The 23476-nt window shown below is 40.6% G+C and overlaps 1 protein-coding gene across 1 annotated transcript in view; it reads left to right on the plus strand.

The window, feature by feature from the left end:
* Positions 1 to 23476, plus strand: part of MREG (melanoregulin) — a 108881-nt gene that overhangs the window by 77995 nt on the left and 7410 nt on the right. The window contains exon 4 of the mRNA XM_004483167.4: positions 22750 to 22840. Within this exon, the coding sequence (XP_004483224.1) occupies positions 22750 to 22840 (91 nt within the window). The remainder of the gene's footprint in view (positions 1 to 22749; positions 22841 to 23476) is intronic.

Here is a 23476-nt window from a genome sequence, read left to right on the forward strand (position 1 = left end):
GTTATTTAACCTTTTGGAGACTCAGTTATAATCCAGAAAGGGACTAATGAAACCCATTTCATTGGATTTTATGATGGAAGCAATGACACATGTAGAGTGCCTGGGACAGTGCCTGCTACACAGTGGATCCTCAAGAGCTATTATTATTTAAAGAGATATAGATAAAAAGTCTTTTTCAAATATCAAATGCTTGATCATACATAGAATGGGAGAGGTGAATGGATCATTTTTTTCTAACTTTCACTTATTGTTTTCTAAAAATATGGGAATCATACAATTTTGATTATATGCATGCACCTGCCTTGTTCAGATTACTCATGATTTGTAATCAAGTGGCTTTTCCTGATAACATTTAGTGCTGCTTTTTAGATTCAGAATAGGCACTCATCACCGACTGGCCTTGGCCTTTATGTGCATCATCATATGGAGTTGAGTTTAGCAAATCCATTGGAGTACCTGTTATATAGAAGACCATGTAGGACATGGTGTTGCAGAGATAGTGCCATTTGAGCTGAGCCTTGAAGGATAAGACAGAAGTTAGATGGAAGAGGAATGACCATGTGAGTTGAACATGGTCAAAGGCAGCCTGTATAAGGCGAGCTGGAGAATGGAGTGGTAGTCCCAAGTGGCAGGGGTATGAAGTTTGTGGAGGGAGATCGCCAGAACAAGACCGCAAAGGACAGATCATGGGGAGTCTGCCACAGAGTTAAAACCATTCAGAAAGCAGTGGAGAATCACTGAAGTTTGAGGGGAGGGAAATAACCCAATCTGACTATTAAGAAGATTGCTGGTTGAAAGGAGATTGAAAAAGTTAGCAGGGAAGCCAGTTATTGCAGCCATTCAGGCAAATTAAGGCAGAGGCAGTGGCAATAGAAAAATGGGGATATTTGTGACAGGGAGAATCAACAAGCTTAAGTGACTGATTTGGACTCCCAAGGTATAATTAAAGGGGACTGGGCAGTGACTAACCAAGTAGGGCACGGAAGTGGAAAGGAGCTCACTTGTCCAGCATGGGGAAGGATCTGTTGAGTGCCTTGTCAGCAGGCCATCTGTGTGGACACATCCAGCAGGGGGGTGGAAATTAAGACCTGGAGCTGAGACTTTGGGCCAGGACTAAAGCAGGACACTTGGGAATCACTGACAGAAGCAGTGACTGTAGAAATTGAAGCATCAGGAAGATTCAATGTCTATTGTACTGAGCAAGCACAAATGAATGCTCATTCCTTTACCCCTTTCCCAGAGAAACCTAGAGAGGCAAGTTAAGAAGGGGATGCCCTTGAGAAGTAAATGGTTTAGAGAAGGTGAGGCCCTTTGGAAAGGCCCATGAGATACCTCTAGATTCGGTGGCTGGTGCGGTGAAACGAATGGGGATTAGCACTTTGGCGTGGGGGTGGGGGGGGGGGAGTAGTCCTGAAGGAGGTTGATTGCCAGGGACAAGGACTTGGCTTAGGCAGGGGGAATGAGAGATAAGTGAGGACAGCAAGTAAACCTCCGCTTTCAAGTAACTTGGCTGTGAAGGGAGGGGTGGAAAAAGGATGGGAGCTTGAGGAGGTAGAGGGATTAAGGAGGGGGCTTTGTAGCTGTGTGCTAAACTAAACTGAACTAAGCTAAAGCAGCTGACATATTAAGAGAAGTGAGCTTGACCCTTGCAAAATCCTTTTTCTTTTGGACTTGGCATCTAATATGAGGTCAAACATTTGGATGCATGTTCTGATGTGCTGGCCGATGAACCCTGGGAGGAGGAAGCCATCATGTGAGTGAAACTGTAGTTTGTCAAGTGTGCTCTTTAGAAGCCTCTGCTGGCTTTCTATATTAGGCATTCTTGTAATCTTACAAGCATAGGAGAAGAAGGGTGCTTGTTCTCCAGGGACTTTCCCAAGGAAAGGAAGAGAGCTTGGCTGGTTTCTTTTTTATATTTTTTTATTTTTTTTTATTTTTATTTTTTATTTTTTATTTTTTTTAATTGACTTTGTAATAATATTACATTAAAAAAATATATATATATGTGAGGTCCCATTCAACCCCACCCCCCCACCCCCCCTCTCCCCCCCCAACAACACTCGTTCCCATCATCATGACACATCCATTGGATTTGGTAAGTACATCTTTGGGCACCTCTGCACCTCATAGACAATGGTCCACATCATGGCCCATACTCTCCTCCATTCCATCCAGTGGGCCCTGTGAGGATTTACAATGTCCGGTGATTACCTCTGAGGCACCATCCAGGGCAGCTCTATGTCCCAAAGACGCCTCCACCTCTCATCTCTTCCTGCCTTTCCCCATACCCATCGTCCACCATGTCCACTTTTCCCAATCCAATGCCACCTCTTCTATGTGGACATTGGATTGGTTGTGTCCATTGCACCTCTATGTCAAGAGGAGGCTCAGATTCCACATGGATGCTGGATGCAATCCTCCCATTTTCAGTTGTAATCACTCTAGGCTCCATGGTGTGGTGGTTGTCCTTCTTCAACTCCATCTTAGCTGAGTGTGGTAAGTCCAATAAATCAGATTGTAGGTGCTGGAGTCTGTTGAGGCTCAGGACCTGGCTATCACATTGTCAGTCCAGAGATTCAAATCCCCTAAATATATCTTAAACCCCAACATTAACTGCACCTCCAGCACATTAGCATGAAAGTCTTATGAAGGGAGATCCCATCTGAGTCCAGATTCATCACACTTAAACACCATTTCCAAAGAGGGGCCATCTGCCCTGGTAGTTAACCCCATCGGCCATGACCATAACTCTCATGGGTCTCTTTAGCCTTCAAAGGAACCAATATCTGGGGGTTGTATCTGCTTTATCTGTCTCTCTGACTCTGCTCAGTTGTGCATGAGGGCAATCCTTCTGCCAGCCTCCAGACTCTTTTTTAGAAACTCGTAGCCATATAAACTCATTTCTCCTTTCCATTTCCCCCTTACTTTAGGTCAAACAGCATTTTAAAGTCATGTTATTTTATGTAGACATGGATATTCTGCTGATCTGCATTGAACCTTCCGTATAAGGTCCTTTTCCAGTTGCATCATCAGTTGGTAGTTGATAGTGGTCCCTCGTTGCCAGGGAGGCTCATCCCCGGGTGTCATGTCCCACGCTGGAGGGAAGGCATTGCATTTACATGCTGAGTTTGGCTTCGAGACTGGCCACATTTGAGTAACATGAAGGCTGACAGGAGGAAATTCCCAGGCACAATGTTACTCTAGGCCTTGTTCTTATTTTAGGTTTATCGGCTCACAAGCATAGTCATTAGCATCAGGGGCTCACTGTTGAACCCTCACTCCCTCCCGGTCCCCGCCGCTGTACCTGGGAGACTGTCGCTGCTCCCCTAGGGACCACGACAGAGCACCACTGGCCAGGAACCCAGTACCCCCCCTGCTGTGGTTTTTAATTGTTGCCACTATGAGTATATCCAATCATTACCATGCACCCTGGACATATGTTCTGTACAGCTCCCTGTCAGCCATATATCACCTGTCATTGGTATCCCATACCAGTATCCCTCTATTGCCATTGTTGAAACACTCTGTGATCCAGAACTCCCCGAAATTTGAAGCCCAATATAATGTCATGGTCCCTTACTAGGGAATGGCATATAGCGATGGGTTTAAAGGATAGATAAAGAACTTGGATAAAGTTAGATAAAGAACTTAGATAAAGAATGTTGATTTGAAAAAATTCCACATCCTATCCTTTTTTTTTTTTTTTCCCCCCCCTAATTATTCAGCATTTCTTCACAGGAGTCCTAGACCACAGCAATGCATATATATAATATACAGCACTCTCACACATCCACCAGAAAACCTTTTCCCTTCCACAGTGATACTCTTATGCCCTATTCATATCATATTTACTTAAGGTGATGTACAGAGTCTGAGATATTAGCTTTCTAACAAGGTAACATCTGTGCTTACATTATGGTGCATACTTTAGGATACACAGTTCTTTACATTTTTAGTTATCCTGTGTTTTACATTATGATTTACATTATCAGTCTGTCATCTCCTATATGTTATGGTGTAATATTACATGTTTTATATCCATCCTTGTGTACTCTCAAGAAACTCCTCTCTTGCCCCCCATTTACTTTGGTTCCACACATTTAACGTCCATTTTCCCTTCCACCTTGGTGCCCACAGTGACAGCCAACCTCCGTTTCCTGAGGAGCCACTTCCAGAGATAGATGGAATAGTGTTCAGGGCCTAACTTGCTCAACTGCCCCAATGCCCTGGGAGCCACCCTTTCTCTCGAGGGATACAGTTCCCTCTATTTGATGGCATTAGTCCTCCCCAGGATGTGGGTCCACCCCCACTCTCACTACTTGGGATTCCACCCCATGGTGTCACCCACTCTGGCAGAATGAGCATTTAGACATTCCCCAGGAGCCCGTCCTGCATCAGACCCTCCCCTCCGAGCATTCTAAACAGATAACCCTCTTTATTATATTTTGATATGATTTTCTCGGCATTTTACTCTCCACCACCTCCTGACCCTCTCCTGTGTTCGTATGCTACCCCTCCCTCCCCCCACTTTTGGGCAACGTTACCCATCCGTCCCTCCCCAGCCACCCTCAAACCCGTAAAGCCCCAACCAAAGGCAACCCCTTGCTCCCCTTTTATCTCTTCTTTGTGTTCATACTTACCACCATCTCGTCTTAAATTCCACCCCTGCAGACATCGGCTCATATCCTTCCTCCACCCTCCGATTTCCTGTAAGCCTATCGTTCAGTCTCTTGCTATCTAGGGCAGCTTGTTTATTTCATATCATTGAGGTCATGTAGTATTTGTCCTTCAATGTCTGGGTTGCTTCACTCAACATAAGGTTCTCAAGATTCATCCATGTTATCACATGTGTTTGTAGTGTGTTTGTTCTTACAGCCGAGTAGTATTCCATTGTGTGTATATACCACATTTTATTGATCCACTCATCTGTTGATGGGCATTTGGGTTGATTCCAACTTTTGGCAATAGTGAACAATGCTGCTATGAACATTGGTGTACATATATCAGTTTGTGTCCTTGTTTTCAGTTCTGCTGGGTATATACCCAGCAGTGGTATTGCTGGGTCATATGGCAAATCTATGGCTAGTTTTTTGAGAAACCGCCATACTGTCCTCCAGAATGGTTGGATCCTTCTGCATTCCCACCAGCAGTGGATGAGTGTTCCCCTTCCTTCACATCCTCTCCAGCACTTGTATTCTTCTGTTTTTTTCATAGCTGCCAATCTTATGGGTGTAAGATGGTATCTCATTGTAGTTTTGATTTGCATTTCCCTGATAGCTAGAGATTTGGAACATTTTTTCATGTGCTTTCTTGCCATTTGTATTTCTTCTTCGGAGAAGTGTCTGTTTAAGTCTTTTTCCCATTTTTTAAATGGGTTGTTTATCTTTTTATTTTCAAGATATAGGAGTTCTTTATATATGCAAGTTATAAGTTTCTTATCAGATATATGATTGCCAAATATTTTCTCCCACTGTGTGGGCGCCTTTTTTACTTTCTTGACAAACTCCTTTGAGGTGCAGAAGGCTTTAATTTTGAGGAAGTCCCATTTATCTATTAGTTCTTTTGCTGCTCGTGCTTTTGGTGAGATATTCATAAATCCATTTCCTATTACAAGGTCCTGTAGATGTTTCCCTACACTGCTTTCTAAGGTTTTTATGGTCTTGGCTCTTATATTTAGGTCTTTGATCCATCTTGAGTTGATCTTTGTATAAGGTGTGAGATGGTAATCCTCTTTCATTCTTCTACATATGGCTATCCAGTTCTCCAGACGCCATTTGTTGAATAGGCCACTCTCTCCCAGTTGAGAGGGTTTGGTGGCTTTATCGAATATTATGTGGCTGTATATGTGAGGTTCTATATCAGAGCTTTCAATTCGATTCCATTGGTCTATGTGTCTCTCCTTATGCCAATACCATGCTGTTTTCACCACCTTAGCTTTATAGTATGTTTTGAAGTCAGGTAGTGTGATTCCTCCAATTTCGTTTTTCTTTTTCAGTATGTCTTTGGCTATTCGGGGTCTCTTTCCTTTCCAAATAAATTTCATAGTTAGTTTTTCTAGTTCCTTAAAGAAGGCTGCGTTGATTTTTATTGGGATTGCATTGAATGTGTATATCAGTTTTGGTAGGATAGACATCTTAATAATGTTCAGTCTTCCTATCCATGAACAAGGAATAGTCTTCCATTTATTTAGGTCTTCTTTGATTTCCTTGAACAATCTTGTATAGTTCTCGTTGTATAAGTTCTTTACCTCTTTAGTTAAATTTATTCCTAAGTATTTGATTTTTTAATGTACTATTGTGAATGGTATTTGTTTCTTGATTTCCTCCTGATCTTGCTCATTATTGCTGTACAGAAATGCTACTGATTTTTGCGCATTGATCTTATAACCTGCGACTTTACTAAACTCATTTATGAGTTCTAGAATCTTCGTTGTAGATCTCTCAGGGTTTTCTATGTATAGGATCATGTCATCTGCAAATAATGAAATTTGGACTTCTTCCTTTCCAATTTGAATGCCTTTTGTTTCTGGTTCTTGCCTCAGTGCTCGTGCAAGTACTTCTAAGACAATGTTAAATAGGAGCGGAGACAGTGGGCATCCTTGTCTTGTTCCTGAGTTTAGAGGGAAGGAGTCTAGGATTTCTCCATTGTAAACAATATTGGCTTTAGGTTTTTCATATATACTCTTTATCATGTTCAAAAATTCCCTTGTATTCCAATCTTTTGGAGTGTTTTTATCAAGAAAGGGTGCTGTATTTTGTCAAATGCTTTTTCTGCATCAATAGATATAATCATGTGATTTTTTTCCTTCAATCTGTTTATATGGTTTATTACGTTGATTGATTTTCTTATGTTGAACCATCCTTGCATACCTGGGATGAATCCCACTTGGTCGTGGTGTATAATACGTTTAATGTGTTGTTGAATACGATTAGCAAGTATTTTGTTAAGTATTTTTGCGTCTAGGTTCATTAGAGAAATTGGTCTGTAATTTTCCTTTCTTGTGATGTCTTTGTTTGGCTTTGGTACTAGGGTAATGTTGGCATCATAGAAGGAGTTGGGTAATGTTCTTTCTGTTTCGATGTTTTGGAATAGTTTCTGCAGGATTGGTGTCAGTTCTTTCCGGAATGTTTTGTAGAATTCACCTGTGAAGCCATCTGGCCCTGGGCTCTTCTTAGTTGGGAGATTTTTGATAACTGATTCTATCTCTCTGCTTGTGATTGGTTTGTTAAGATCATCAATTTCTTCTTTCGTCAATATGGGCTGCTTATGTGCTTCTAGGAATTTGTCCATTTCCTCTAGATTGTCATTTTTGTTGGAATATAGTTTTTCAAAATATCCTCTTATGATAGTCTTTATTTCTGTGGGGTCAGTGGTGATATCGCCTTTCTCATTTCTTATTTTGTGTATTTGCATCTTCTCTCTTTTTTTCTTTGTTAGTGTTGCTAAAGGTTTGTCAATTTTGTTAATCTTCTCAAAAAACCAGCTCTTGGTCTTGTTTATCTGTTCAAGTGCTTTCTTATTTTCTATTTCATTTAGTTCTGCTCTTATCTTTGTTATTTCCTTCCTTCTTCTTCCTGTTGGGTTACTTTGTTGTTGTTTTTCTAATTCCTTCAAATGTGCAGTTAGTTCTTCAATTTTTGCTCTTTCTTCTTTTTTGATATATGAATTTATGGCTATAAACTTCCCTCTCAGTACTGCTTTTGCTGCATCCCATAAATTTTGGTATGTTGTGTTATCATTATCATTTGTTTCAAGGTAGTCTTTGATTTCTTTTGAGATTTCCTCTTTGACCCACTGTTTTTCTAAGAGTGTGCTGTTTAATTTCCAAATCGTGGTGTGAAATCTGGGCTTCTGTCCCTTGCAAATCTCCAGCTTGACTCCACTGTGGTCAGAGATAATGTTTTGTATGATTTCAATCTTTCTGAATTCGTTCAGCCTTTCTTTGTGGCCTAGCATATGATCTATCTTGGAGAATGATCCATGTGCGCTTGAGAAAAATGTATATCCTGCTGTGTTTGGGTGTAGCGATCTATATATGTCTATTAGATCGAGCTCCTCTAATATACTATTCAGATGTTTTGTTTCTTTGGTGATTCTCTTTTGAGATGTTCTGTCCAGAGTTGATAGTGGTGTATTAAAATCCCCCACTATAATTGTAGATGTATCTATTCTTTCACTTAGTTTTTCCAGCGTTTGCCTGACGTATTTAGAGGCACCCTTGTTAGGGGCATAGATATTTATGATTGTTCGATCTTCTTGACAGATTTTCCCTTTCACTAAAATGTAGTATCCTTCTTTGTCTCTCACAATTGTTTCACATTTAAAGTCTATTTTGTCTGATATCAATATAGCTACTCCTGCCTTTTTTTGGTTATTGTTAGCTTGTATGATTGTTTTCCAGCCATTCACTTTCAATCTCCATGCGTCTCTGGGTCTAAGATGTGTCTCTTGTAGACAGCATATGGATGGGTCATATTTCCTTATCCAATGTCCCAGTCTGAATCTTTTGATAGGTGAGTTTAATCCATTGACATTCAGTGTTATTACTATCAAGGAATTATTTGTGTTAGCCATATTTTGATTGGATTTGTGTTTGTCATATTTTGTTAGTTTATTTTTTTTTGTCTTTTTTTGTTGTTGTTGTTGGTCTTATACTCTCCTCCAACTTTGCCTTTCCTGTTTTTTCCTTTCTTCCTGCAGAACTCCCTTTAGAATTTCTTGAAGGGGAGGTTTCTTGTTGGTATACTCTTTCAGTTTCTGTTTGTCTGTGAATATTTTGAACTCTCCATCATGTTTGAATGCTAGTTTAGCTGGATAGAGTATTCTTGTTTGGAAGTTTTTTTCCTTTAGTACCTTGACTATATCATACCACTGTCTTCTTGCCTCCATGGTTTCAGAAGAGAAATCAGCACTTAATCTAATTGAGCTTCCCTTGTATGTGATGGTTTTCTTTTCTCTTGCTGCTTTTAGGATTTTCTCTTTGTCTTGAGCCTTGGATAACTTGATAAGTATATGTCTTGGGGTGGGCCTGTTGGGGTTTATGACTTGTGGAGTGCGCTGTGCTTCTTGGATATGTACCTCTGTCTCTTTCAGTAGGTTTGGGAAGTTTTCATTCATTATTTCCTGCAACACTCCTTCTGACCCCTTTCCCTTCTCTTCACCTTCTGGAATGCCTATAATACGTATGTTTGAGCGTTTTGCATTGTCATTCAGGTCCCTAAATCCTAATTGGATTTTTTCTATCTTCTTATTGACCCCTTCTACTATCTGTTTGATTTCTGATGTACTGTCTTCCACATCACTAATTCTCTGCTCTGTCTCTTCTAGTCTGCTGATATTTGCTGCAAGTGTATTTTTGATTTCTTGAACTGTGGTGTTCATTCCCATCATATCTGTTATGTTTTTGCGTATGTCTGCAATTTCCCCTCCAAGTGATGTCTTCATGTTGTTAACCTCTTTCATTACTGCATCAAATTTGTCGGTGATAAATGTTCTGAGTTCCTTCATTGCTTGTGCCAAGTTTTGCTCCCCTTCGTGATTATTGGTTTGTTGATTGGATTCAGTCATGTTTTCCTGATTATTGGTTTGGTTTGTAGATTTTTGTTGCTTTCTGGTCATCTCTTTATTTTGACGAATTTAATCAGTTCCTTAGCTTCTTTGTCTGCTTTTGGAGGTTAATTAGTTGTTATTTTTGCATAGGTGTTATATCTTCTCTTTGTCACTTTTTTCTTCTTATTCTAGTTACTTGTTGTTGGTTAAGTTCACTTTAGAGGAAAGTATTAGTGTTGGGGAAAGGCAATTGTGTAAGCAAGGGAAAAGTGTAAAGTAGTATTGGTAATGTATGTTAACAAAGCAAGAATATGAGATCTGGGAGGATGGAGGTTAGATTTATGTAGATTGTATAGAGTTATAGCTGTAGGTAGAGTACCTTTTATGAAGTAGATGACTGAATATGGGCGGAATATGGTATGAACTACAAAGCTATTGTTTTCATGAGAGAGGGAAAAAGAAAAGAAAGGTAATAGTTTCAAGAGTGGATAACAGACAGAAAACAGAACAAAGGTATTAGAAATTAAGAGTTAGACACTTTGTGGATCAAAGAACGGGAGGTGGGGGGTGGAATATAGGAGAGACAGTAGATGATAGTGGATATCAAGATGCAGGGGAAGGGGGATAGTGTAGGTAGCCTAAATCAGTTCACACAGAAATGAGGCAGTGGAGGATGGGAAAACCCAGCAAATGTGAGGTGTTTCCTGTAGCACCTATTATGTACTTGGATTAAAATAAAATAAGTGGAAAATGAGGGACAAGAGGGAAAGAGAAAACCGAGAAAGAAAAGAAAAAAAAAACTAATTATAATAAAGAAAAAAAGAAAGACAAGAAGAAAGGAAGAAAGAAAACGAGGATAGGCAAACGGTGGGGAACAGATAGGGGGAAGAGAGATACAGGTATACACGTGTCACAATTGCAACACTATCTAAAACAACAACCAAAAAACCCCCCAAATAACTGTATAAAAAAAAAAAGGACTTTGGGGGACACGCTAGGAGAAAAGACTAGGGGATAATGCAATATTAGCAATCAGGGCATCAAAAAGAGTAAAAAATAAGATAAAGTGAAAATAAAAACAAAACAATATGAACCAATAAAGATAAAACGCAAACGTTAAGGTCCAGGGCACTCATGGACCCCATGTAGACCCCAGGGCGTGATGGATTCAGGGGTGGAAAGTCTGAGACACTGAAGACTCAAGAGGTGTGAGTCTGGGGTGTGGACTGCCAGAGTCCAGGGGACCCAGACCTGGCAATCTCAAATCTGGTCCACAGAAAGCTTAGGAGCCCCGCAGTGCAACACAGCCCTCAGGGATCCCCGTAGCTGGGTGCCAGCCCCGTGGGGGAAGCCAGATCCGCGAATTCTATATTGAATGTCTGATCCTTGAAATTCACCTACTCCTCAGGGTTTCAACCTTTGGACAGCTCCCTCCCTGTGCTCCCACGCAATGGCCACTTGAGGGCGCCTCTACACCACGGCCAGTTCAATGACCCAGATCCCAAGCCTCGCCGGGTGGGGTGGGCTTCAGCTGGAAACTCCGAAAACAGACTCTAAGATCTGAAATCCCAAACTTCGCAAAATATTCCCCAATCAGCTTCCAGACATGTCTTCCTCCCTCACTGCACCCTACAACAGTCTCCCAATTGTGTCCCCTTATTGCCCCAAATCCAATTCCGTTGCAGATCGGCAGCCGGACCTGTGGGGATGGGGCTCCTGGCGGAAGCGCAACCCCCCCTGTCCGGCGACCAAAACGTCCCCCGCTTCACAACAAAGCACCGTCTGTCTCCCCGAATCGATCTGCAAAGGAGTCTTGTCCCAACAATCCCTCACCAGCCAGCCCAGTGTCCGCGAATTTCTCAGCACCGCAAAGCCTTCAGAAAAAGGAAAAAAAGAACAAAAACCCTGGCCGCCGCGGCTCCGGAGCTTCAGGAGCGCCCGCTACCGCGGTTCCGCCCACCCAAGGAGGGAACTTCCCGAGCCCAGCTGGGACCTCCGTTTATATATTATAGACGTATCCTCTCTGTTACCTTCCCACCGAATTGACGTCCAGACACCTTCCAACCAGCAAAAATCCCCGAAACAGCGCGGTCCCAAAGAGCCTTCAACGCTGCCCAGCCGCCCCCTGCAGAGACATTACCAGGCAAGCTCACGCAGCCACCATCTTGCCTCTCCTCTCTCCGTTTCTTTTGAGATGAAAGAAGGGGCATCAAGGGGAAAGAGCAGAGCACGTACCTTAGGTAAGCCTTCTCCAGCAGCTTCTCAGTTCTGAAGCCAGAACCATAGTTGCAGAAAAGTACAGGGAGTCTCAGGGCACTCTCTGTTACAGACAAGCACAGCTCAGTCCTCTGGGATGCAGTGGGAGTTTATTCAAGCCCTAAATATTCACCTTTCCTCCTCGGTCCTCAGAGTCTTGGACCTTTGCAGCTTCTGCCACACTTTGCCACCCTTTGCACCTTGGCAGGAATGGTTTACCTTTGCCTCACTCCTCAAGAGACAAGTGAAGAGGAGGCACTGTGGGCGAAGAAAGGATAGGAAAAGTGGGACGGCGTTTCAAGGCCCTTTCCACATTCTCTGAGGAGGGGGCGGCAGACCTGGAGTCCCCAAAGGAAGTTCCAGACACTTACCACCCTTTAAAAGGACATTCTTGGGTTTGGCTGCATTCTTGGCCAGAGACTGGTAATTCTTTGCCTCTAGAAAAGTGCTGTTTTTCTTCCAAGGTTTTAATGGTGTTTTCTTAGTTCCTCCTCAGGTACAGCTGCTGTGGCTTTGGTTTGGTCCCTTCTCTAATTAGCTGCTCTTTCAGTCTCCTCTTCCTCTATTCTTTACCTCCCTTTCTCCCTTGTCCACTTGTTCCCTTCTTGTTTTAAAAGGCAGGGCCAACATGGCTAAGTGCACGAACCTTAACAACCAGCCCGCCTGAGGCTGAAGTCTCAGCTCCTCACTAACTTGTGTGTGCAACTTGGGCAGGTTACTTAACCTCTCTGAACCCCAGTTTCCTGATACTTAACATGGAGATGATAATAATAGTGTCTGCCCCACAGGATAGCATATCACATTACGAGGATTAACGAGTAAACGCCTGTGAAGAGGAGGTGATCTGTATTCTAAGTGCCTTCTAAGCATTGGCTGTATATATACTCTTTTTGGAAAACTCCTTTAAATCCTTTTGGGATTTTACCAAGTGATGTAGGAAAAATATATTAAATGTTGAAAGAGACTGTAGAAATTATATTCCAGTCTTCCAACCCAATTTTGGATCCTCTCTGAGCCCTGATAGATGACATTCTCCCTGGAACTTTGGGCTTCCAGGGATGGAGAGCTCATTATTTTACAAAACCTTCATCTCAGGGAGAAAGGTCTAAAACTCTTCTTCTTGTGACTTCCACCTGTTAGTTCTGCATTTGGAGCAATGTAGAAAAACTAAAAGGGAACCTTCTTCCATATAGCAAGTGTTTAGAGTGCTCTGTTTCCCAGAGCTGCCAACCAGGCTTTCAAGGTGGTTTCCAAGCACATCACCGTCTTGATTGTTGTCCCACTGGCTGCATGGCTGTTTGACATAATCTGTTTTAAAGCAGTTCACCAGTTCTGTGCAGAGTACATTGACTGTTACTTCCTTTTGATCTGAACAATGCTTTTATTAACTTAGTGCAGTATTGCATTAGTTTGTTGGCTACATTTTCATTCCTTTAGGGCAGAGTCCAGGTGCTGTTTATCTTTGCAAGCCCAGCACCCAGGACCATGAGTGGCACAAAACAAAAATCAATAAATACAAACTGAATGCCACATTTTAGGTGGATTTGGAGCTTTAGGTTCATTTGAACGCTAGGCCCTTTTCATATGAACTGTGGTATAAGCAGGTCCCTACATCTAGTGCTTTGGGAGATGATTTTTTTCAACCAAAGAATAAGATGTATGTTTATCCCTAATAAATTTCAAACTTTAAATTTTATTTGGTAGGTTCTAAGTGATGTTCTGTTTTCAAGCTGTGATTCTCTCATTCCATGTATTAGCTATCCTTCCTACTTTTGTGGTTTTTGACTTTACCAAGTCACTGATAAAAATGATGACTAGGCTCGGAAACTGAACCCCATCGTGCGTTCCTGGAAACCCTTCTCCAGATTAACATCAGTGGTTTTGAGTACTCTTCGGTAGCTACAGAACTACCCTAGTTTGCATTGTTCATCTCACATTTCTGTCTGAAAAGCGTACGTGAGGAGAATTTGTTAGATGGTTTTTAAAATCAGGATTCCCACTGTGTATTACATGTCTTTCTCTTATCTGATATTTCCCACTAAATACAAAATGAACAAAAACTAACTAGAGAAGCAGGCAATTTTAGTTTTCTATCTTTTAGAAAACCTCTTTTCATTGTGAGTAGAAAGTAGCACAAGATGATATGAACTGGTGAAAATTGAAAGGAAAGAGAGAACAGTTACAGTGTTCAGAGAATCCATTTTACCAGGACTTAAAAGTATTTGGCTGCTATATATTTTGTAGTTCTCTGATAGAGATATGTTTAATTTTAATTTTTGTAATACAGTGGGGTTTTTCTTTTTTCACATTAAAAAAATTGCACTGTTTTTATAGCCACAGTTCCATGGTGTCTCCTTTTAATGTCAGTGTTTGATTTGAAGTAGAAATTCCCAATGTGTTTTATATAGTGCATGATACATATGAGGGTTTAATTTTTTATGGTGATATTGGAAAGAATGACTAGGAAGCAAAAATTCCCAAGGCATTTTTAAAGCACATTAGGAATATATATATAATTTTTTAGAGGACCCATTTTCTATATAAAAATACTTTATTATATTCTATTTCTGTCTATGGTACCAGATGGCCAAAAAGTCAAACTAAAGAGGGAACCAGAACCTTATATTCTGATACAGAATGATTACTAAACTATATTATTAAATGAAATTGCAGTTGACGCAGCAAGATGACGCAACAAAAAGAAACACAGATTCCCGTGCCACTGACAACAGCAGAAGCGGACAAAGAAGATGATGCAGCAAATAGACAGAGAACAGACAACAGGGGCGGAGCGGGGGAGGGGAGAGAAATAAATAAATAAATCTTAAAAAAAAAAAGAAATTGCAGAGTATAATATATTGCCATTTATGGAAAAAAAACGGAAGAACATAGGAGAAATCAATAATGTTAATGGCCTGCAAAGAGGGAACTGATGACTGGGAGACAGAATCTTTAGTACCTTTGAAATGGAATCATATGAATGTAATGCCTAACTTAAACAAACAATAAAGGCATAATTAAAAAAGAAGCTGGGTTGGGGGAAGCAATAATCAATAGTCGATTTTTTTTTTTAGGGCGTACTGGGGATTTGAACCCAGGACTTTGTACGTGGGTAGAAGGCACTCAACCATTGTGCTACATCTACTCCCCAGTAGTCTTTTTTTTTCTGTTTCCTTTTTCTTTTAAAAGGGTATATGGACTTTGGAATTAGGATCACTTAGACTTGAATTCTGGCTTGGAGAGTGGGCAAGTTACATAACTTTACCAAAGCTTCATCTGTAAAATTTTAGAAAGACCTTCCTCACTGAGCTGTTGTGTAGATCAAATATAATAAGGACCGTTCCTTAAAGATCAGTTTGTCATAATCTGATCTTAGAGGGTGGAATGGAGAAGGTGAAGCAGATTTGAGCCAGGGGTGAGTATCTTCCTCTGAAGTTGGTTTTTCATCATCCATGACAGAAGATAAGATCATCCTAACACTTGGGATTCAGATGGCGAATATATTTTGGCTCAGAGTATTAAGAATCAAAATGTAACTTTGAACTAATCATTAGTTCCATTCAGAAGGATTTATCTTGTCTTCTGAAGTGAGGGAATAGAGCATTTAAACAACAGTAGTTAGACCCTGCACCCCTGGATCTTTGAAAGAAATTAGTCAATAAGATACAAGCCACACTGTCTGTCCTGCTATAACTGTCTTGCAAGAGTGCGAACCTTTGTTCTGCTGGAGAGAATTCAGGAGAAGCACCATCAAGTGAACTCTGCTTTTGTATCTTTGTCATTGCCTAAGGCACTCCTAGGACAAAAAGATTGGAATCCAAGAAGAGCCATTAGCACAGCGTACTCTATAAGCCATATCCATCCCTAGGGAAGGAGGTCTATATGCTGAAAAATTTTCCCCAGGGCCTAGAGGTGGAAAAATATGAGACTAGTGTTTTATGCAGTATTTATATTTTCCTTTTTGTTTACACACTCAATGAATGCACTTTGTAACACAAATCTTCCAGATGTAAAGGCCAGAAGAAAACTTTAATTATCTAAACCTAAGTGGAATTGACCAACAGCATTCTAAAAATAGGATTGGCTTCAGATGACATTTAATCCAGAGACCCAGGATGTCCTTAGACTCCATGTCTCTGTGATACTTTCAACTTTGTCCTCTTCTGAGCACTGACTTCTTCCTTAGGCTGGATCTTCTCAGGCTTATAAAAGTGACAGAAGTGGCCCCAGATTTTATACCTTTACGCCATCCATTCTCCCCTCCCTTGGAAGAGGTAACACTACTTCTGGTTGCCCCTAGAAGCCTCATTGCATCTCGTTAGCTTGAGTTGGGTCATGTGTCTATCCCTGAACCAGTCACTGTGGCCACGTGGTTGGGATATGCTGAGTGGCTTAAGCCAGTGGATCTCAAATTTGGTTCCCCTTCAAGGAATTCTGATTTCATTGGGCTGACTTAATTTGTTGGATCCCTTACTTTGGTATTTTCAAAGGTTCCCGGAAGGATTTTAACATGTAGCCAAAGTTGAGGTTATCAGCCTAAACCAGTCAGATCCCACTCTTAGATCTGAGAATATGAGAGGAACTGTTCTTCCAAAGAAAATCTAGGTGCACTTGACACATTGATGCTAGGAGGGGAAAGTAGGTATTGGGAAGGAAATGTCAAATATTTGCTTATGGTGGACCTGTCAGTTTCTCCCCAAGTGTCCACCCCCTCCTTTCTTCCTGGCTACAGAACCCAATGTTTGTTGGGGCAGCCATCCTCCAGCCCCGGAGGATGGTTCATGATTGGTCCACACTATTACTGATAATCTGTTTTCCCACTTTTCCAGCCTCCTCTGCAGTGAGATGGGGAGAACAGAGGGAGAAGTTAAACTACCCACTTGTCCATAGCCGGAAGTACAAAGGAAGTTTAAGTTTAATAGATGAGGAATTAGAAGTATAAACCTGTTATTTGGAGTTTGTGGAAGAAGCCACCAGAAAAATACAAAAGAAGAAGAAATGTTCAAAAGTAGGAAATCTGAGGAGTGAGACTGGTAGGAGAGAAAAAAATTTAGTTTTTATTTTATACCATTCTGTTCTCTTTGAATTTTTATTTCCATGTAATTATATTGTTTTTATAATTAAAACAATATTTGAAGTGACTCTTTGATTCTTAAGAGTTAAAGGTGATTTAAAATATATGTAAGAGGGAAGCGGATGTGGCTCAACTGATAGAGCGTTTGCCTAACATATGGAGGGTCCAGGGTTCAATACCGAGGGCCTCCTAACCTATGTGGTAAATAAATAAAATATATGTAAGAGAGCAGATGTAGCTCAAGCGGTTGAGCACTTCCCATGTCCAAGGTCCTGGGTTCAATCCCTGGTACCTTCTAAAAAGAAAAAAAAAAGAAATATAACCTGTGTGGAGGTATGTTTCTTTAAATGCATAATTCACTGTTTTAATAAGAAATAAAAAATATTTGATATCTTTCAGCTGTCTCCTTTATTCATCTATAACATAGTTCTGATAGGAATCAAATGTAGTTTTAATTTTGTGCATGATAAAATGAAGGCTTCAGGAGCTCAAGTCAGGAGTCAAGGTCAGGACCAGCTCTTGGGGCTGTTGAGACCTGCAGGAGGTTGAGGCATGTGCTGCCTTTTGTGCTGTTGCCTCACCCTACTTACCTGCCAGCCCTAATCTGACCTGGCCATACCTGGAGAGGTGAAAAAACCCCCAAGAATTCAACTATTAATATCTTCAATTATTTATTTCTAGTCACATGTTTTTTAGTTTAACTTGATTCCCAGGTTTCTTTTGGAATTAACTGTGTTATTTCTTCTATTACACCTTTGGTAATCGATTCATTGTTAAAGTTTTGGATTTACAGTATCACATTGAACACAGTGGATTATTTCAGAAATGGGAAAACAAAGAAAAGATTATTTTAGGAGATAAGATGTCAACTTTCAATATCTAGTTGAATTGAGCTTCAAGTCACTTGTGAAAACTAATTAGCTGATCTTTAAATGCTATTTTCAAAATTTTTGTCTCAAGCCTAATAGATAAATCATTATAGCTTAAAAACTGCAGAAAGACATCAGACTTATTTTTCTCTAGTGTCCAGGAGTAGGTGAGCTATTTTCTTTAGTTATGAAGAAATGTCATTGGGTAAGATTTTATGCCATCAACATTTCTCATTTCTCACATTTAAATTATGTTCGTTGGGCCATATGTTTAAGAAAACTTTAAATTCTTCTCTTACCATTTGTTTTTTCAAAAGCCAATTCTTAGTTAAAATTCTACTGGTTTTTGAGCTTTATATTTTGCATGAAACCCTCAGATTACTTTTATATATTGTTATCCATGGCTATCCTGTCAAAAGAAAATGGTAATGATATGGCATTTCCTTAGCAGATTTGTTAATCTCATATTTACTACTGGTTATATGTTGTTTCTCCATCAAACATTTTATCAGAGTAGCAGACAGTGAAACTGAATGAATTTGTATAACATTCAGGGTTGGTATTTAGGAACAGGATAATAACCGACAGATGGACAGGAAAGAGAATAGCTGACAGGTGGACAGCAGGAAGGGAAAGGGGAAGTCAGAGTCTGAAACCTGGATGACCCAAAGATGAATGGATCGCTGAAAAAAATATGGAATTGGCTACAGTTAGTTGAGAGAACAAAGGCTGATACCTCAGCCTAAGGAGCCAAAAGCAAAAGTAGTAGAGACTTTTAATTGTAAGTTAATGAAGCCACCTAGTGGTTCTTTACATAATTTAAAGTTGTGAGACTATCTTAAGCAGCTCATCTAGATTGATTGTGTGGGTCTCAATCAAGTGGAATTAAGAGTCTGGACTGCTTTTCATTCAGTCTAGCAAGCAGAGTCAGTCTCACTGAAGCTAAGCACAGGGCTGCTCTAATGGACATTTTTTTTAATTCTTTTTTTTTTTTAAGATTTATATATTTATTTACTTTTCCGCCCTCCCCCCATTGTCTGTTCTCTGTGTCCATTCGCTGTGTGCTCTTCTTTGTCTGCTTGTATTCTCATTAGGCAGCTTCAGGAACCAATCCTGGCACCTTCCAGAGTGGGAGAGAGGCGATCATTCTCTTGTACCACCTCAGCCCCTCGCGTCTCTTATCTTTCCTCTGTGTCTTTTTTGTTGTGTCATCTTGCTGTGCCAGCTCTCCGTGTGGGCCAGCAGTCCTGTGTGGGGTAGCACTCTGCACAGGCCAGCATTCTGTGCGGGCCAGCTTGCCCTTCACCAGGAGGCCCTGGGTATAGAACCCTGGACCTCTTATATGGTAGATGGGAGCCCAGTTGGTTGAGCCACATCTGCTTCCCGCTCTAATATTTTATTTATTTATAGCTTTCTTTCCTTTTTTTTTTAAAGATTTATTTATTTATTTCTCCCAAACCCCAGTTGTCTGTTCTCTGTGTCTATTTGCTGTGTGTTCTTTGTCCGCTTCTGTTGTTGTCAGTGGCACAGGAATTGTGTTTCTTTTTGTTACGTCATCTTGTTGTGTCAGCTCTCTGTGTGTGCGGTGCCATTCTTGGGCAGGCTGCACTTTCTTTCGTGCTGGGTGGCTCTCCTTACAGGGCACACTCCTTGTGCATGGGGCTCCCCTACGCGGGGACACCCCTACGCGAGGACACCCCTGCATGGCAGGGCACTCCTTGCACGCATCAGCACTGCATGTGGGCCAGCTCCACACGGGTCAAGGAGGCCCGGGGTTTGAACTGCGGACCTCCCATGTGGTAGACGGACGCCCTAACCACTGGGCCAAGTCTGCTTCCCCTATAGCTTTCTTTTTTACCAAAACGGATTTATGTTAACATATTAAAAATACAGTGTGGGAGCAGATGTGACTCAAGCAGTTGAGTGCCTGCTTCCCACATGGGAGTTCCTAGGTTTGGTTCTCCATGCCTCCTAAAACAATAACAAAAAACCAAGCAACAAGCAAACAGATGAAAAAACTAACTCATGGGAGCTGATGTGGCTTGGTGACTGAGCACCGGCTTCACACATAAGAGGTACCGGGTTCAATTCCCAGCCTCAGTACTTAAAAAAAAAATTTTTTTTAATGCAGTGAGATAGCATAAATTAGAAAATGAGAAAAGAGCAAACATTTGAATAAAGACATAAAAAAGTAGTCAAAGATGGTAGTAATTAAAAAATGTCTACTAAATCCTATATATTTTTCCTTGAAAGGGCTTCAAATTCCAGGTAAGAGTAGAAACTGGTCAGGTATAGAATTCACCATGTCCAGAAAAAAGGAAATGATTTTCAGGAAAAGTCAAACTGTACCTGATGCTAAGAGCAGAGAAAAATTTTTCCTGGAGATCCTCATGAATAGGACACTATGTAATGTAATGTTTAATGTCCTCAATTCCCATAGAAGAAATAATCCTGAGTCTTTGGAAAACTTTTTTCTTAATTGTGTCTCCAATGGTTTGGGGTGGTTGTGCCAAACTCTATTCTAAAGACTTGTATTAATTCATTACATTAATTCCTCCATTATGCCTGTGAAGTAAGTAGTAGTATCATTCACATATTGCAGATGGGGCAGCTGAGGCATAGTGAGGTTAAGAAATTGCGCACGTCTCTCTGTTAATAAATAATGGAGCTGGGATTCAAACCCAGACAGTCCAGCTGAAGCACCCACCAGATGCTACACTGAAAAGCCAGTTAAGTATTAATATACTGATGTCCATTCAGTGAAAACAATGATACTTGAGATAGTTTTCCTTTACAATTCATACAATCTGGTGGGGGGGACGGGGTTTGAATATAGGTATGTGTTAGCATGATGCCGAAGATGAGTTGCATATTTCTGAGATGACTTAGCTAACTTCGCTCTTTCCCGGGATCAGATTTTATCCCTGATTCCAATCACCACATGTTTATGCACGTTCGTACACACGCATGCCAGCATGTACATGCCTTTAGTTAAAATAAGAGGAGGAAGAGATGAGATGTGGAGGCATTTTCGGGACGTGGAGTTGTTCTGGATAGTGCTTCACGGACAATTACGGGACATTGTAGATCCCCCCAGGACCCACTGGATGGAACGTGAGAGAGTCTGGGCTATGATGTGGACCATTGACTATGGGGTGCAGCGATGCTCAGAGATGAACTTACCAGGTGCAATGGATGTGTCATGATGATGGGAGAGAGTGTTGCTGTGGGGGGAGTGGGGGGCGGGGGCGGTGGGGTTGAATGGGACCTCATATTTTTTTTAATGTAATTTAAAATAAATAAATAAATAATTAAAAAAAAAAAAAAGAGGACTGGGAGTGCTCAAATTGACTATTTCCCAACTTCTGCCAAATATCTGAAAGGCCATGTTCTTTTGATGCCATATCTTCAGATACAAGATCTAAGATGTAGTCATAACAAAGCATTTTATTTTGCTAGCTTTCATTTTCAAAGTTATATCCATAAACATTTGTGAATGACATCTAAATTGATTTATTTTAACCAGTAATGAAAGTTGATTAGCAATGAGCAAAGCAAGTGTTGAAAGGAGCTTACAAGGGAAATAATGGCATTGTTGAAACATTTTCAGCCAGAGGAGCCAAAATATCACATAACTTGAGTCTTAAATTGAGCATTTAGAATGATGTTTTTTTAAAACTGTGTATCAGGTAGTTGGATGGTTAATATTCTGGCTAAGAAAAAAGAGAAGGTATACTCTATAAAATAACTAATCTTTGTGGATAAGGCTCCTTTAAACACCAATTTCTGTGATATTTTAAAGGCATGCTTAGCTCAATGAAGATTTTTTTAAAAATTTATTTTGTTTTATTTATTTCTATTCCTTCTCCCCTTGCCCCAGTTATCTGTTCTCTGTGTCTATTTGCTGCGGGTTCTTTGTCCGCTTCTGTTGTTGTCAGCGGCACGGGAATCTGTGTTTCTTTTTGTTGCATCATCTTGTTGTGTCAGCTCTCTGTGTGTGCGGTGCTATTCCTGGGCAGGCTGCACTTTCTTTTGCGCTGGGCGGCTCTCCTTACAGGGCGCACTCCTTGCATGTGGGGCTCCCCTGCGCGGGGACACCCCTGCGCGGCACGGCACTCCTTGCGTGCATCAGGACTGCGTGTGGGCCAGCTCCACACGGGTCAAGGAGGCCAGTGGTTTGAACCGCGGACCTCCCATGTGGTGGATGGATGCCCTAACCACTGGGCCAAGTTCGCTTCCCTCAATGAAGATTTTAATGCTTCTGAAGGATTTGACTTTCTGTATTGGGACCATAATAGCCTTAAGACTGATAAAGAAGTTTTCAGAATCATAATCTTTTAATAATTCTCTAGAATGCTTGAAAGATTAATCCTATCAAGGCAAAATACATGAAAAAAGACAGGGCCTGGATTTGGTGAAGGAAACATTGACTGGGAATCAAGAAACTTGGGATTTATTTTGGTGACAAAGGGATACTTAAATTCTTTGTATGCCAGTTTTCTCATGAACTTTGGAGCCAGTCCTGGTTTCTGAAGCATATTAGCTGGATGATACTGAATCAGTCAATTAACCACTTTGAACCTCTGTTTCTTCACTTATAAAGTGGCCTTAACAGTGCATGGCTTTTATTGGGTGTGCACTGTGTGCAAGTATTGCACTTTTACATGTCTTCAATCTTTATAACCATCTTATGAAGAATATTTGCCATTGTTATCCCCACTTTACAGATGAGAACACTGAAGTAGAGAGAGAATAGCTAATGTGAAGAGTTTAAATAAGACAATTTCTGTAAGATGTCTGGCAAACAAAAGATTCTCCAGAAATGGTTAATTGATGGTATTCCTATTAACTCCATGTCACCCAGCAGCTGTTCTTCTTTTAGGCATGCGTTGAAGATTAGGAAAGAGGCGAGTTGTATGTTTAAACCACTTGAAGTTCAAGAATGAGGTCACCATTTAGGCCAAAGGGCACAAATAAAACTGAAATTTTATTTTCCTACAGGAATGGCAAAAGCTCAACTATGATATCTATACCCTGCGGCATATTCGAAGGGAAGTGAGAAACAGATGGAAACGCATTTTAGAAGATTTAGGTAAGTGATAGTGAAATGGGAAAAATAATTAGTTGTAATCATTATCCTTCACTTTCTCCACCATGGTTTTTACAAAAGGCATATCAGTAATTGACTGATGTTAAGGCTGCTGTGTCCTAATTCTTTTCCCAATTCTACCCTTCTCATATCCTCAAGCATAAACATCTGATAAGGCCGTTATCACCGCCCATGTCTTGACACACTTTGCCATTTGTTCCTCCATCTGTCCTCAGTGGAGGATAGCAGAGAGCAGCGGAGTCATGTGGACACTATATTGAATTTTTTGGCATTGTACATTGGTTGAATTAGATGGGGGTGATTACCCAATTAGTAATAGCTTTGTAAGATGAGTCAGGTTAGGAAAAATGTTGCTTGTAAGAGAGATAGTAAAACTCAGTATACAATTTCATAAGAAGTAAAAGAAAGGAAAACTTCAAGGTGGGAAAAAATACCTGTGGCATTAAAGTAACTATTGGGTATTGGTTTTTCTTAATCCTAACAGAGTTACGATGGAATAAACACTGCACCTATAATATGAAATAAGCTTGTTTTAATATTTTAAAAATGAATCAGTTTTGAAGTGCTCCATCCTGCTTTTGAAAGAGAACACGATACCTTGGAATCATAACCTTTCAA

This window comes from Dasypus novemcinctus, chromosome 7, assembly GCF_030445035.2.
Source record: "Dasypus novemcinctus isolate mDasNov1 chromosome 7, mDasNov1.1.hap2, whole genome shotgun sequence".
Taxonomy (NCBI): domain Eukaryota; kingdom Metazoa; phylum Chordata; class Mammalia; order Cingulata; family Dasypodidae; genus Dasypus; species Dasypus novemcinctus.